Below are 13,249 nucleotides of genomic sequence, written 5' to 3'. Positions count from 1 at the left end.
TGGAAATCATTGGCAGCCACAGACTTCTGTGAGTGTTCCTTTCTTGATTTAAAAAAAAAAAAAAGTTGGGGTGGGGGTGGGGTACTATGTTGCACAAAATAGACCGTGGCACGCTTTCCATAAGCTGCTAGGATAGTTGAGGGAATGTAATGCTCAGCCAGGCAAGTAAACACACATTTAACTGCACAGTAACATAGATCAGGAAAAAGTTCTAAAGCACAGCATCAAGAGAGAAAGAATACACTCGCCGTTTATTTAATGTTTTCCTTATGTTTCCTCAGAACGGCACTTACTCCTTGACAAGCTTTTCCTGCCCACTGCATCTACTACTTTTTTTCTGGGATGGCTCAGAAACTACAGCTTCTCACTCGGTTTGTTTATCTGTTTACACTGCCGTTCCCATTCTCATCCAAACTAACATATGTCTGCAGAGCACACACAGAAAAGAACAAGTCTTTCTTCATGTTTATTTCCCTGAAATTGTTCACCAACTTGCTTTTTTACACATCCCTTTTGCAACCTCATCCCATCCAAGTGTCCCGGGTGAGAATGGCCCCCTCTGGAGTCCTTTTCAAAGGGAACCTCCCGCAGTCTTCAAACCCCTGCATTTTATGTGCAGATTCAGGATCTGAGGTATTCAGTGAGAAGGAAAGGGAAGCTGACTGTGACCAGCACAGAAAAATAAAGTAGCTTCTTTTCTGGATAAGCATGATTGGGATTGCCCTGTTATCTGTACCTTTTCTGGTTCACAGTGATAAACCCAGTCATTTACAACTGGACATTATGCAACAGATAAAGGAGGAGAGTGTGTTCCTGCTTGTGGGTGTGTAAGTGATGAATAGAAAGAGAAATATTCAAATAGGAATTCTTTAAAATAAGCCAAAAATCATAATCTTAATGGGATTATTGTGCTTGTTGTCTTCCCCATAATCTAAAACCTAAAGAAAACTATTTCCTACCTTCCAAATTCCAATACAGGCTTGCAAAGAAATAGATGATACTCAGTTAAGGAATTAGCATGGAAAGGCCAGTCTCTCAGATTCTAATTTTTAGCATGTTGACAAGAATTCATACTTTATGTTCCTTTCCTTTTGCATCCAGGGCACTTCACCTCCCTAGTCCTCACTTTTGGGTGTATAACAGCTACACCATTACAGACGTCAGAGGCACAAAACAATCTGAAACATTGCAAACTTGCAAAACGGGGTGGACACGGGCAATGACCTTTTTCTCCTGTCATTTATCAACACATAAATTGAAGGCAATCCAGGAATAGCGGTTACAAATGGGTGAAAGAGAGAGGAATGCTAATCTTATTGCTTTCCCCCAGGGCTTTAGTTTTTTTCTAAACCTAAAGTATTTAAGCATAATAATTAACAAGGTGTCTATGAATCAGGGACTTTTTCAGAGTGACCTCTCATTAGTTCGGGCTGTGTAAAACTGTGAGGCCACACAGTGTAGTCCTGCAGATATCCCATTACAACACACAGGGCAGTCTGCATTATAATCGCTTCGGAGGCTTGTGACTTTTAACTAAACACTGCTTCAGCAACTACTGGAAGCTCCTCGACTTGTGTTACTAGAGAAAGGAGCTGGGAAGCTTACCGTTGACTAATAACAGCCAGAAAAGCTGGCCCTTGGTTTCCCACCCCTGGGTGGACCAGCGAATCTTATTTTTCACTGCCATGGGGCCCCGACCTGCACAGAAGGAAACAGTAGACCCTCCTCTCCACCCTCAAGACCGGAAAAGTCTTTCCCAATGTCATTCCAAGCCCCCCAGATCAGAAACCAAATTGCACAACATCTCAAGATGAGGAGATGGAGGGTGAGGGCGCCTAGGGAGGGTAAGTAGCTAGGAATGAACTGCCTGAGGGGAGGAGGAATCTTCCAGGGCCGCAGCCAGGCTCAGTCTGGAAGAAAGCAGTAGTATAATTGAATTTCCCAAGGGATGGTCCTGAGCTCACACACCTCTGGGTCCTACCCTTTCGGGCAGGTAGCCCGTGGCCAGGCTGACCGCTCCCGGACACTGAGCTTCCTCCGGACCACCCGCCCTGCGCCTAACTGCTGCTACTTTTATTGAAAGAAAGTGAGAAAAGCAAGAGAGGAAAGGCTAAAAAAGAGGGGGGAAATCTGGGAAGTTGTCAGCAGCGAGAAACCCTCCAGCAATCTGCCAAGCAGTCAAGGGGCAAGCTGCCCAGAGTCCAGTCGTCTCGCGCCGGCGCCGGGGGTGCAGGCGCAGGGATGCAGAGGTCTGGGCAGGCGAGAGCAGGGTGCACCCATCTGGAGACCGCGGAGACCAGCGAGACTCCGCAGTAGGGCGCCCGGGTCTCTTGCCCGCCGTGAGCGCCCACTTCTCCCCGCAAAACTGTCCTTTGGAAAGCTCTGCTCTACTCGCAGTGCCTCCTCAGCTCCCCCCAGCTCCGGTCCTCCCGCCTTCTCGCAGCGTCCAGAGATGCTCTGCTGCAGACCCGGGACCCCTTAGGCGCCTCTTCCAGTCCCTCTGCCAAATCGCAACGCCTGTACTTTTCCAGCTCCCTCTTTCCCTCTTGAAATTGAAAGTTATTGAGGTCGCTCAGGGTTGTTGCTCCAGCAGTTTCCTTCTCCGCCCCCGAGCTCCCCCCGCCCCCCGCAGCCATACCCCCTCCCCCTCCCTCGCCCCGTCTTTCCCTCCCTCCCTCCCTCCCTCCTCCCCTCTGGGGTTCTCCTGGCAGCCCAGCCCTACTGGAGCGGCTCCTGCTCGCGGAAGGCAGAAGCAGCTCGGGGTCTCTCCACCTCCCCTTGGCCATGGCCGCGGTGCCGACGGCGCCCGCTCCTCTGCGCTCCCGGGGCCTCCGCCGTTGCTGCCGCCGCAGCAGCCGAAACCTCTGAGCCCCAGGGGCCGCCGCCACCAGCCCGCCTGCCCGCACGGATCCCGCCCGCGGCCGCAGCCGCCGCGCACCATGCTACCTGCGGCCGCCCCGGCGAGGCCGCGCGCTGCTCCCGGAACCCTCGCTCGCGGCGTTGACAACCACCCCTGCGGAGCCGCCGCAGCTCAGGGCTCGGACCATTTGAAAGTACAATAGTTGGTTTCCCTCTCCACCCGACCCGCTTCGTTTGCCATCCCAGCACGCCCATCGGATCTGAGTGGAGAAGTTGTCCGCTGCTTGGGTTGTCTTGCTTTCTCTCTACACGCCTAACACCTACATATATTTCTAAAACATTCAATATAATTAACAATCAAAAGAAAAAAGGAGAAAAGGAAGGGAAACATTACTGGGTTACTATGCACTTGCGACTGATTTCTTGGTTTTTTATCATTTTGAACTTTATGGAATACATCGGCAGCCAAAACGCCTCCCGGGGAAGGCGCCAGCGAAGAAGTAAGTGCAGGGGGTTTTACGCGTTTGTTCCCTTCCGCCTGGTTCACCTGTCGGGTCGTTTTGCCGGTGCGGAGTCGGCTCCCAGCTCAGCGGTCCTCCCGCCCTGCACCCCACGCCTCCGAAGGAGGTAACAGTTTAGGCTCCGGGACTGACGGTGTCTCCCACGCCTTCCTCTCCACACCCCTCTGTTACCCCGCAAACACGCGGGTGCGAGTCGGCCGGACCCGGCCCTCGTGGGTCTCTCGCCCCCTTTTAACTTCGCAGAAAAGGTTCGCAGGTTCGCAGAAAAGTTTGGTCTTTAGTTTGACGAGCTCTAGGGATTGGTGCTTTTCTTTCGAGACTCGGACACGGGCCTCGAATCCCAGGGATGCCTCTGGCCGCTGAGGAGACGCCAGCGGAAGCGCTCTTGCCATGGCGCCCCCTCACCTTGGGTCTCAGACTCGCGTGGAAAAGCCTGTCTAGGACCTCCGGGGGCGATCGGCTCCTAAAAGCCCGCAGGACAGCCAGGGAATGAGCCTGCGAACGCCCGCGCGGCCGTTTCCCCTCTCCACGCGCGAGTGGAGCAGGAGGCTCGAGAGGCACTCAGGGCGCGCGTGTTTGGGTGCTTCTGAGCTGCTCGCTGCCCCAGTGTCCGGACTGTGGGGACCTCAGAAGCCGCCGCTGAGAGCTCAGTTTCCATTTACACCCCTGCCTGTCGCGCGTGAGCGCGTTTACCTTCTCAGATCCCCTTTCAAGCAGGTCCCCTTGGGTAGACAAAAATCGAGAGTGGGTTTCCCCCTAAAGACTGAAGCTTGCCTCCTCCCTATCTCTTCCTCCGACTTCTGTTACTTGAAATATTCTGTTACTTAGGCTTGTGAAGCCTATTAAAACAGTGCTTTAGCTGGAATTATAAGCGGGCACCCCCAGAGCGCCCTCAGTCCTTGCTCGTCTACGAGAAAGGTGGCGTGTCCCTGAGGGAAGGGGACGGACGTGAGAATGTCACCTCTCAGTGCTCCAGGTTAGCCCGCCTTGCGGGCCGCCCTCCTGTCTGTGCCCGTCCCCGCAGTCCCTTTGCAAATAAGCGGAGGTGGGGGGCGACCCTAGTTTTAGCGTCAGGGGCGTTGCTGGGGAGATGAAGAAAGAAACCTTCCGCACCGAGCTCTTGGGGGCGCAGAGCGCGACGCAGTCGCCTTTGCCCTTCAGGTCTCCTGGGCCGGGGAGCAAAGACGTGTGGCGCTGCTTAACTCCGAGCGACAAGCCCTCCCAGCCACTCGGGACAGGCACTGGTGTCTCGCGGAGGACAGGGCACAAGCTGGTGTGAGATGGAGATTTAGTAAACGCTTCTTCGCCCCAGTTTGTCTCTGCCCTACCCTTGGACGTGATCCCCTGAAAGCTGCCTTTGTGCCACTCGCCTCCGGCAGACAAGGTTTGATTCACCTGAAAATTGCCTTTTAAAAATCTGGCAGGGCCAGAGCGCCAGGAGCTGAGGGCCAGCCGTTGGGATCGCGTAGCAGGGGCAGGAGGACCTAAGCTAAACATGCCAGGGCATCCGACTTAGAATTCTTGGCCTCTGAATGGTTTATATTCTTCGTAAATCCTCCAACCACCCTTTCACTCAAGCCTTGCGCTCACGCCTGGCGGCCCCCCGCCTCTTCTCTCGTGGGGTCCAGCCGTGCAATTGAGTCACAGGTCCGTGGGGAGAGGGATGTGGGGCACAAGCACAACCCCCTGTTTGCCGTCACTCTTCCAGCCCGTGGCCCACCCGGCGCCCGTATCCCATTCCCTCCTGCACCCCACTGGGAACCCTAAGGACAGGTCTAGAAGCCACACAATTGCTGGGGCGGAACAGGGACCTGAGTGTCAGTGTTTTAAGTGTCTCCGATTGAACGTTTGGGGCCCCCGTGTCTGAAGGAAGACACAGGAAGGAAAGTTGGCCATCCACTCGTCCCCACCTCCCTCAGCGAGGACAATGACGTGGGAAGCTGTCCTATGAAGCTGCCCCAAGACTACGGGATAGTGCACCCCTGGGCTGGGGCCACAGAGGAATTGCGGAGTCAAAAGGAGAACTGCTTTTCGACCTGCCTAAATGGTCTCAAGGCCAAGTCAGAGGCGCTCTCTGGTTGTGTAGCGGGAATAAGAAAGGGAGTAGGTGGAACTGGGTCGAAATTCCAATTATTGTGGGAGTGGGGCTGGGAGAGAGCTCGAGTAGCTGGGGATGCTCCTTGCTCCTTCGCACTGGAGTCTGCCTCTGCGGCTGGGTTTGCTGGAACAATCCTGGGAGAGGGGCGACCCCTTGCGTCCTCCGAGGGGACACACCAGCTTCTCTTGGCAGGTGCAGGAGGGTTTTTTGGAGAATGGGGAAGGGGTGGAGGGTAAGGAGAGAGCTGTACTGAATGTCCAGAAACTCAAGACCAAACTGCGTGTGCACATACTCATCTCTTTGGAAATCTCTCAAGAGATTCATAAAAAGAGATTTCTTTTCTCAAATAAGGACTAGAAAAGTTTTTTTTAATGGAAAATAAGGTTAATAGTCAAAGGTATTTTAGAAAGAAGCGGTCTTTCCTGTTTTTTTTTTCTCCAGAGACAACTAAATTGAATATTTAACAGTATCTCTTCTAGCCTGTCGTTAAGTAGCTTAACTTTCCTAAACTATTAGAACATTAACTAATGATCTGAGAAGTAGAAAATGGAAGTGTAAGAACTTAGTGATCTTTTGAATATTTTAGTAGAAACGTGTCTTGCGAATAAAGATATTCACTTGTAGTATTAAATATTGCCAAGTTTAAAGAGCCATGACTAATCCTTAGATAGAACAGGTAAAGCCTATCAGGCATTCCACTGTTTTCCTAAAACAACTGCTAGGCCGTTTCTCTGTTCTGTTGAAAACTAGTGATCTTGTTTCCTCTTTTTCACAAAAGAAACATTTTAAACAGGGATTTTATACTTTAAAATATAAACTGATTTATGGGTGGATACATACACAATAACTTTTTCATCTATTTGGATTCATATCTGGTTCCCAGAGATGGCTAAACTAAATTTATTCACAATCAAAATGAAATGCAATCATTATGCAGAAATTCCCAGGCAACGATATTTTCAGAGGTAAGCCTTAGGTTTAAGTGCAGGCTGCTAAATCAAGAACCTGAAACCTAGCTTTTACGGTAATCGATTTCCAACTCAGTCTTCACAACTTGGTGCAATCAGCTTCTGAATTCCAGCTTATCTGCTGATAAAGGTCATGATCAAATTTCTCATAATAATAACAACCACACACCTTACTGTGACACCACATTTTCACTTGAATTATTCATTTGTGCCCCTAAAGAGCCATTTGAACTAAAGAGATGGGCTTCGATATTCCCATTTTACAGAAAATGAACCCAAGAAACAGAGGCTAAGTAACCTATACAAAGCCATACAGCTGGTTAGTGAAACTTGTTTCCGGCTATTTATACTATGTGCTGATTCATGTGCGAGGGAAGCTGTTGGGCATGTTGAGTAACAAATCCTATGACCTCCAGACCAGTGTTTACCCAATATGTTTGGAGAATACGCTGTCCTGGTTTACTGGAAATTTTTGAAATGATATTCCTATGCATTATACATTAATGACCAATATCAAAGAGTTAAATACATAATAATACTAATAGAGCTTGTTAAATATAATACTATTTGGTTGTTCAGGAGAAACTGTGGGGTCACATCATGCCATAAGACTATTGTTAGAAGTATTACTTGCCATTATAGGATTCCTTTTCTTTGTCGCCATGTATTAATTCAGTGTTAATCGTTTAGATTTCAGTTGAATGCAAGATTTGAAAAGCCATTGCATGTGTAATAATTACAAAGTATTCATTGACTAAGCTATAAAAAATTAAATTTTTCCTAAAGATATTTGAAACAAAGGATGAAGAATACAAAGGAAATGTTTCAATAGCAATAAAAGAAAAGCTGATTTGTCAGAATATACTGCTTATCGCTCATGACATTGTTTCAGACCTTGAGCCATTCTTCGAGATTCTGAGGCACTCTCGGAGTTTACACTCCAGTCTTGGAAAATAACAAGTTAACAATAGGAGGGAAAATCTTTCGTTCTGCTATGCATTTTGTAATCGCAGTTTTGAATGAAAGTATGGTTTGGATATTGGCTACAATGCGTTTTATCACCTGTCTCCGTTTGTTACCAGTCTACTTTGTATCTGAAAGAAACATTGTTTAATAGATGGAGACACGCATAAAATTTGCTGGAGAAAGTATATTCGGCAACATATCGGGTGAAATCAAAGCCACGTAGTAAAACTATTAGACAGTAAGAGCAACATCTAAATATAAGAAAAAAACACTATTTTTTAATTCTACTTTAAGCATCATTAGACTATGAGAATTGTTTCTTAAAATACCCTTTCTTATACTATTTTAATTCTTTTATACTTCAATAGAAGGATTTCACCAAGAACATTAAGAATGATCTTTTTTAATCCTCACCCAGGGATATGTTTATTGATGAGAAAGAGAGAGACAGAGAGAGAGAGAAAGAGAGAAGGAGCCATCAATATGAGAAACATCAATGTAAGAGAGAAACATCAATCGGGTTGCCTCCTATAAGCACCCAACTGGGATCAAACTGGCAACCTAGGTATGTACCCTGACCAGGAAGCAAACCTGCAACACTTTGATGATGCTCTAACCAACTTAGCCACCAGGCCAGGGCAAGAATGATAATTTTTAAATATTGTCTTTCTAGTCCCAAGTTATTCTCTGTAAAGTACTTGATAATATAAGAATGAGTGTGAAATTGAGTTCAAGTCATCATTTCAATAGTACTTAAGCATGAAATACGAACAGTATTTCAACTTGTAAGTAGATAAGTTTTGCTAAGTCATTTCTCTATTAACTATTTTCCTGACATCTAATATTCTAAAAATTAAGTCCTCGGAAAGCTATGAATGGAAATTACAACATGTAGTTAAATTTGATATTCAAATAATTTCGGGGAGACCCTTGTCACACTACTATAAAATAAATGTGTTAGTCATCTGATCATTTTAGACTATTTGAATCTGAACAAAGATCTTCAGATTGCTACTAAAGGTCTAAAATATTCTAAAATTAAATGGTTAATCTTTTTAATGGAATAGTTTCCGATTCTGTGTAATGCTGATAGAATACTATGTTGAGTTGTCTGACCGCATTTGGGTTAAAACCAAATGATGTCCCTGCAGTTATTAGAAAGAACTATCAAAAAACATAACTATTCTATCTATAGTGGCTTACTCAGTCACCTTTCCCCTCCTTACCTCTATCCAAATGTTTCACTTTGGATATTGTGTTAAGCTCTTTTCCCACTTCCTTGCTATTTACTCCCCTAACCCCCACCCCAAAATCCTTTTCCAAGCAGTGAATTCTTGAAATGCCATCAGACTAGGGATTGTGTTTCATGAAATGTAAGAATCAACTTTGGTTACCGTTAGGAAAACATCACTCAGTTTTGAGAGCATGGTAAGGCTCATGCAAGACAGTGTGTTGAAACTATGTTTTACTTGGTTGGGACTATTTCTTCTCTGAACAACGCATTGTACACTGACATTCTTTTAAGAATGCTCATTTGAGGAAAAGTGTTGAATCATAAATTACATAGATTTGGGGGGGCCTTACTTTGATTTGAGGAATAATGTAGGATTGTAAAATTTTCTTCTTAAGTTACAAAGGGATTAGAGTATCTTAAAATTTACAGTCTGATGAACAACTTAGTAAATTTGAAGCACTTTGCAATTATACCTTACCAAAATTATATAAAGTACAAAATATACATCTGCAGAAGACAATGACTGTTTTTCTAGATATTCGATTCTGCCCATCAGATCTCTCCATTAAGGAAGGTTACTAGCACTCTGATTAAAGTACTCATCCAGCAGTTCTGAAAGGAATGGAATGCTCCACTGCCAAGACCTGGGGCAATGCTGCGAATGTTTACCATCTAGTGCCACTGAGTGTGAAGGAAGATCCCATTTTCTGCTCCCAAGGTGTTTCGACAATGTGAAAGTTTTAAGCAAATCACCCGAATTCTTTTTATATGTAAACAATTTGAATGATTTTAAAAATGCATTTCTAAAATCATGGTTACAGGTGACTCTTTCCAGATAAGAGCATTTCTGCCTTAGTTGTAATCTTGGCAAGGGACTTAGTTACCATCTGCTGTCGCTGAAATTCTTCTGGAAGTTTTTCAGAGAAAACTGGTAGTGAAGGATACGAATGCCCAATTAAATGTGTATTTTATAGCTTTTAACTGTTTTTATGTCTCGTGCAAGAATCAAATCCACTATTCAAAACTCTGCCTTATCAAGGTTCTATATGACCTTCAAGAATTTGGTGACTTGCACCATAAGTTCATGTATAGACTGAGACCTGAGCAGCCACTGGGGGAGAATCCCCAGTTTTTGTCGAGAGAAGTATACTAAGTAGAAGGCTGCCAGATCCCACACGGCTACTGATACCTGATAACCCAGTCAAGTCCCTTTAGCACAGTAGGTGCAGGTCCTCATCTGTGAAATGTGAGATGGTTGATTCCTATGGTCTCTTCAACTTTCTATCTTTTGGTATGCAAATAGAAGTCATGACTACGGAGCTGAACAGTCCTTCTGAACTTCATTGTCTTACTCAACTAAGTTTAGCAGGTAAAGATTAAGAAAGAAAAGAAATACAAGTATTATTTATTATAAGTAAACTCATCAAATAAAAAGTAGTTAGTAGGTAACTTATTAAAGTTACCTATTAATTAGGTAACTAAGAAAAGTTATCAAATTAATTCAGTACATACTGAATTAATTATATTCCCATCCTTCCCAATTTCTAGTGCCTGAAAACTTTAGCCCCGTAGCCATCCCATCAGTCAGTGTACTCAGTACAGGGCCGTCTTGTCCTTGGGCCTAGGGTCACAGGTTTGGAACACCAGCTAGAGGGACGCTGCAGAACTCCCCTACTGTGACAGGTTTCCAGAAGTGGCCTGTGCTAGGAGGAAAGTGACCATTGCAATGGCCCAGGTTTCCGGTAACAAGGCCCCGTGCTACAATAATTACTGATTGAGCAAGAGAGCACATACGGCACGTAATCTACGTGAGCAGATCTGTTGGTCTTGGCAACAAACTGGATACTAAGTGAAGCGAGGAAGAGTGCCATATTTGGTGCCAAACTTTGGAGTATAAAGTCTCGGGTCTAGGCGAATGGAAGAGCGATGGTGATAAATGTAAAGACGGAAAGGAAGGAGAAGCGTATTTGGTAAGAAATGTGTTTTCCTTTTGCATTCACTCTACTTTGAGGGTCAGCAGGGTACTTAATAACTCCAAATCAAAGTTTCAGAGAGTGTCAGTGGGTGAAGATCAGTGTTTTCGAGTCGCTCACGGAAAGGGGGTAGTTGAATATATGATACAAAATCCAGTGGTGCCTTGTTTGTGATTCACAGTGCTTGCAGTGCTGATGCTGAAAGGAACCCTTACTGGTAGCATCAAAATAAGATTAACTATTTTAAGTTACTTGGTCTATTGTAAAGAGTCTAACATAATTTTTTCAACTGTGATTTCTCACTTTTATGTACAGTACTCTCTGTATTATATGAGAATGGTCACTGACATGGTGAGATGCGATTTTAACTTGCCAAATCTCTGGAATCACCTGTGGGACTACATTACTTTTCCACAGATCTTAGGAAACTTGAAAACTTTATGGTAAAGAAAGATAAGTTTCCTTAAGATGTAAACATGACTTTTTACATCATTCTAGTTAAGTCTAGCATCTACTTAGACCAGTGGCATTCTACTTTCAAGATCATTTCTCCACAAAGTGTGCTCTCTTAAAATAAGAGAATTTCAGGATCAGATGAAACTGGAAGGCATCCAGTTCATCTATACAGTGCGTGGATTACCTCTGCACCATCCCCAAGGAGTAACTGTCCAGCCCTAGTAACAACTCTGCCTCCTCCGTCCTTCCCGTTCAATTCGAACCTTCTGTATCAGAAGCAGGTTCTATTTTCTAGGGTGTCTATCCTCCTAGTTCTCTTCTGAGACCTTGGCATAAGCATGGGATTGGATTTAGTTACATTAAAACATATTTCTAAAATTAATACACAATACTGCAATGCACCATATTCACTCCCAAAAATTGTCCTCAGAAAACTAGCTGGTAAGCATATTTATAATTATACCCCAATACAAAGCACATTCCTGGGAGTAAGTGGTAAAGCAGCCCCCATTTTACAACCACATGACACAAACCACCACCACACAATATAAAATAACAGAATTTGTGAGCTGCTTATTTTAGAACACTGTTTTCTTAACATATGCTCGACAAGTCGGTAAGAAAACCAGCAGCTAGTTTCTCATGACTATGTTCTCCTCTCAAAGGGAATTCACAGATGTGAACACAGTCATCCCGGCAGAGGCTGTCATATAAGGACAAGACTTGCAGTCACGTTTCGCTAATAGGAAAGAGGCAACATGTTGAGCCACGGCATGTACATGCTTCATGGCAACCTGCAGCTTCCTCGTTCTCAGAGCCACTGTTGTCTTTATACACATTTATCTTAATATGCATTCATCTTTACTTTTTGAAGTGAGTGTTGTGATAATAGTTATTATTTAAATACCTGCTGGGCTTTAACCATCTGTGAGTGCTGGACCCTGTACTCATAGCTTTTGCTAATATTATCTCAGGTAGTTCTCACACTGACCCTGTAAGGAAGGTGCTGATAGTCCCATATTATATTAGTTGCTTCAGATCAGTCAGTGAAGATTTGGTGGGACTTGAACCCAGGTCTGACTCCAAGGCCCATGCCTTTCCTTGGTTCCTTCTTGTCACCTCAGTTATTGGGATTGGGATCGAAGGCAATCGTGGAAACATCTTTCCGAAGTCTGTCCTACTTCTTTCCCCCCTTACTCTCTCTTTGCGCGTTATTCCTTCCTCCCCATTTAACTAACCACAATTCTCTTTCAAACATTTACTATAGAAGTTGCTTCTGGTATTCTGATATTCTCTCTCACACCTCTTTCTTTTCTTTACTCTTTTTGTCTCTTTTTTTAAAGCCTGTCCTATTGATTGATAGTTTTATAAACATAGAGTGGCTGATATCTTTAATTGGAAAAAATAAAATAGCACAGTTTATATGAAATGCTCTAAGATTCTTCTTCCCACTTACGGTGTACATGTCCAAGAGAAGATTAACTTAGGCATGAAGATGTGGGCGAAGTCTATAATTTTGCAGTTAAATATCAAAATCTTTCTATGTAATTTACAACCACAATAGATATTTCACTGGCTAGTTTTTGTTATCCAGAAAAGTTATCTTTATGGTGCTTCATAAAATCTGTTATTTATATTACGTTTACCATGAACATTAACAGTGATCTCCACTCTAGATTCTTGTTTTATGGGCCTTTGTACAGCAATTTTCAGCCCTGATTTCAAATTAAAATCACGCGGGGATCTTTTTTTAAAAGGCAAACCAATGCCGGAATCTACCCTCAACCAAAAGAAACAATTGCCGGCGCTGGGGCCTGGATATCTGTATTTTCAAAAGTAATCCTGGTGACTCCAACGTGCAGCCAGGGCTGAGAACTACGGCTGGATCCTCAATTCGAGAATAACTATTACTGCGGGGCAGTCGTTGAAAACACTGCCAGTTCATGACGGTTAGATAGACGAAACAGACTTCTGTAGTCTGTGATAGATGAGATTTTAGATCATTTGAACAGATAGTTTAAAATATAAAGCAGCTCATTTGTCCATCCAGTGTAGTTAAATTTGTGACGCTGACTAGTGCAGACGAGAAGACCGAGCGGGTAGAGAATCCTCTTCCGCCAAAGAGTCTAAGAGAGCGAAGCCCCGCCCCCCCCCCCCCCCCCCCCCCCCCCCCC

At 44.7% G+C, this 13,249-nt stretch overlaps 1 protein-coding gene across 1 annotated transcript in view; it reads left to right on the top strand.

The window, feature by feature from the left end:
- Window positions 1-2,742: 2,742 nt before the first annotated feature.
- RSPO3 (R-spondin 3) overlaps window positions 2,743-13,249 on the top strand; it is a 78,065-nt gene continuing 67,558 nt past the window's right edge. Inside the window, exon 1 of the mRNA XM_037045804.1 lies at window positions 2,743-3,359. Within this exon, the coding sequence (XP_036901699.1) occupies window positions 3,263-3,359 (97 nt within the window). The 5' untranslated portion in view covers window positions 2,743-3,262. The remainder of the gene's footprint in view (window positions 3,360-13,249) is intronic.

Source organism: Sturnira hondurensis, unplaced genomic scaffold (genome assembly GCF_014824575.4).
Source record: "Sturnira hondurensis isolate 20B ecotype Veracruz unplaced genomic scaffold, ASM1482457v3 Scaffold0004474, whole genome shotgun sequence".
Lineage (NCBI taxonomy): Eukaryota > Metazoa > Chordata > Mammalia > Chiroptera > Phyllostomidae > Sturnira > Sturnira hondurensis.
Note: the sequence above shows the minus strand (reverse complement) of the source record. Positions and strands in the feature narration are given on the sequence as shown.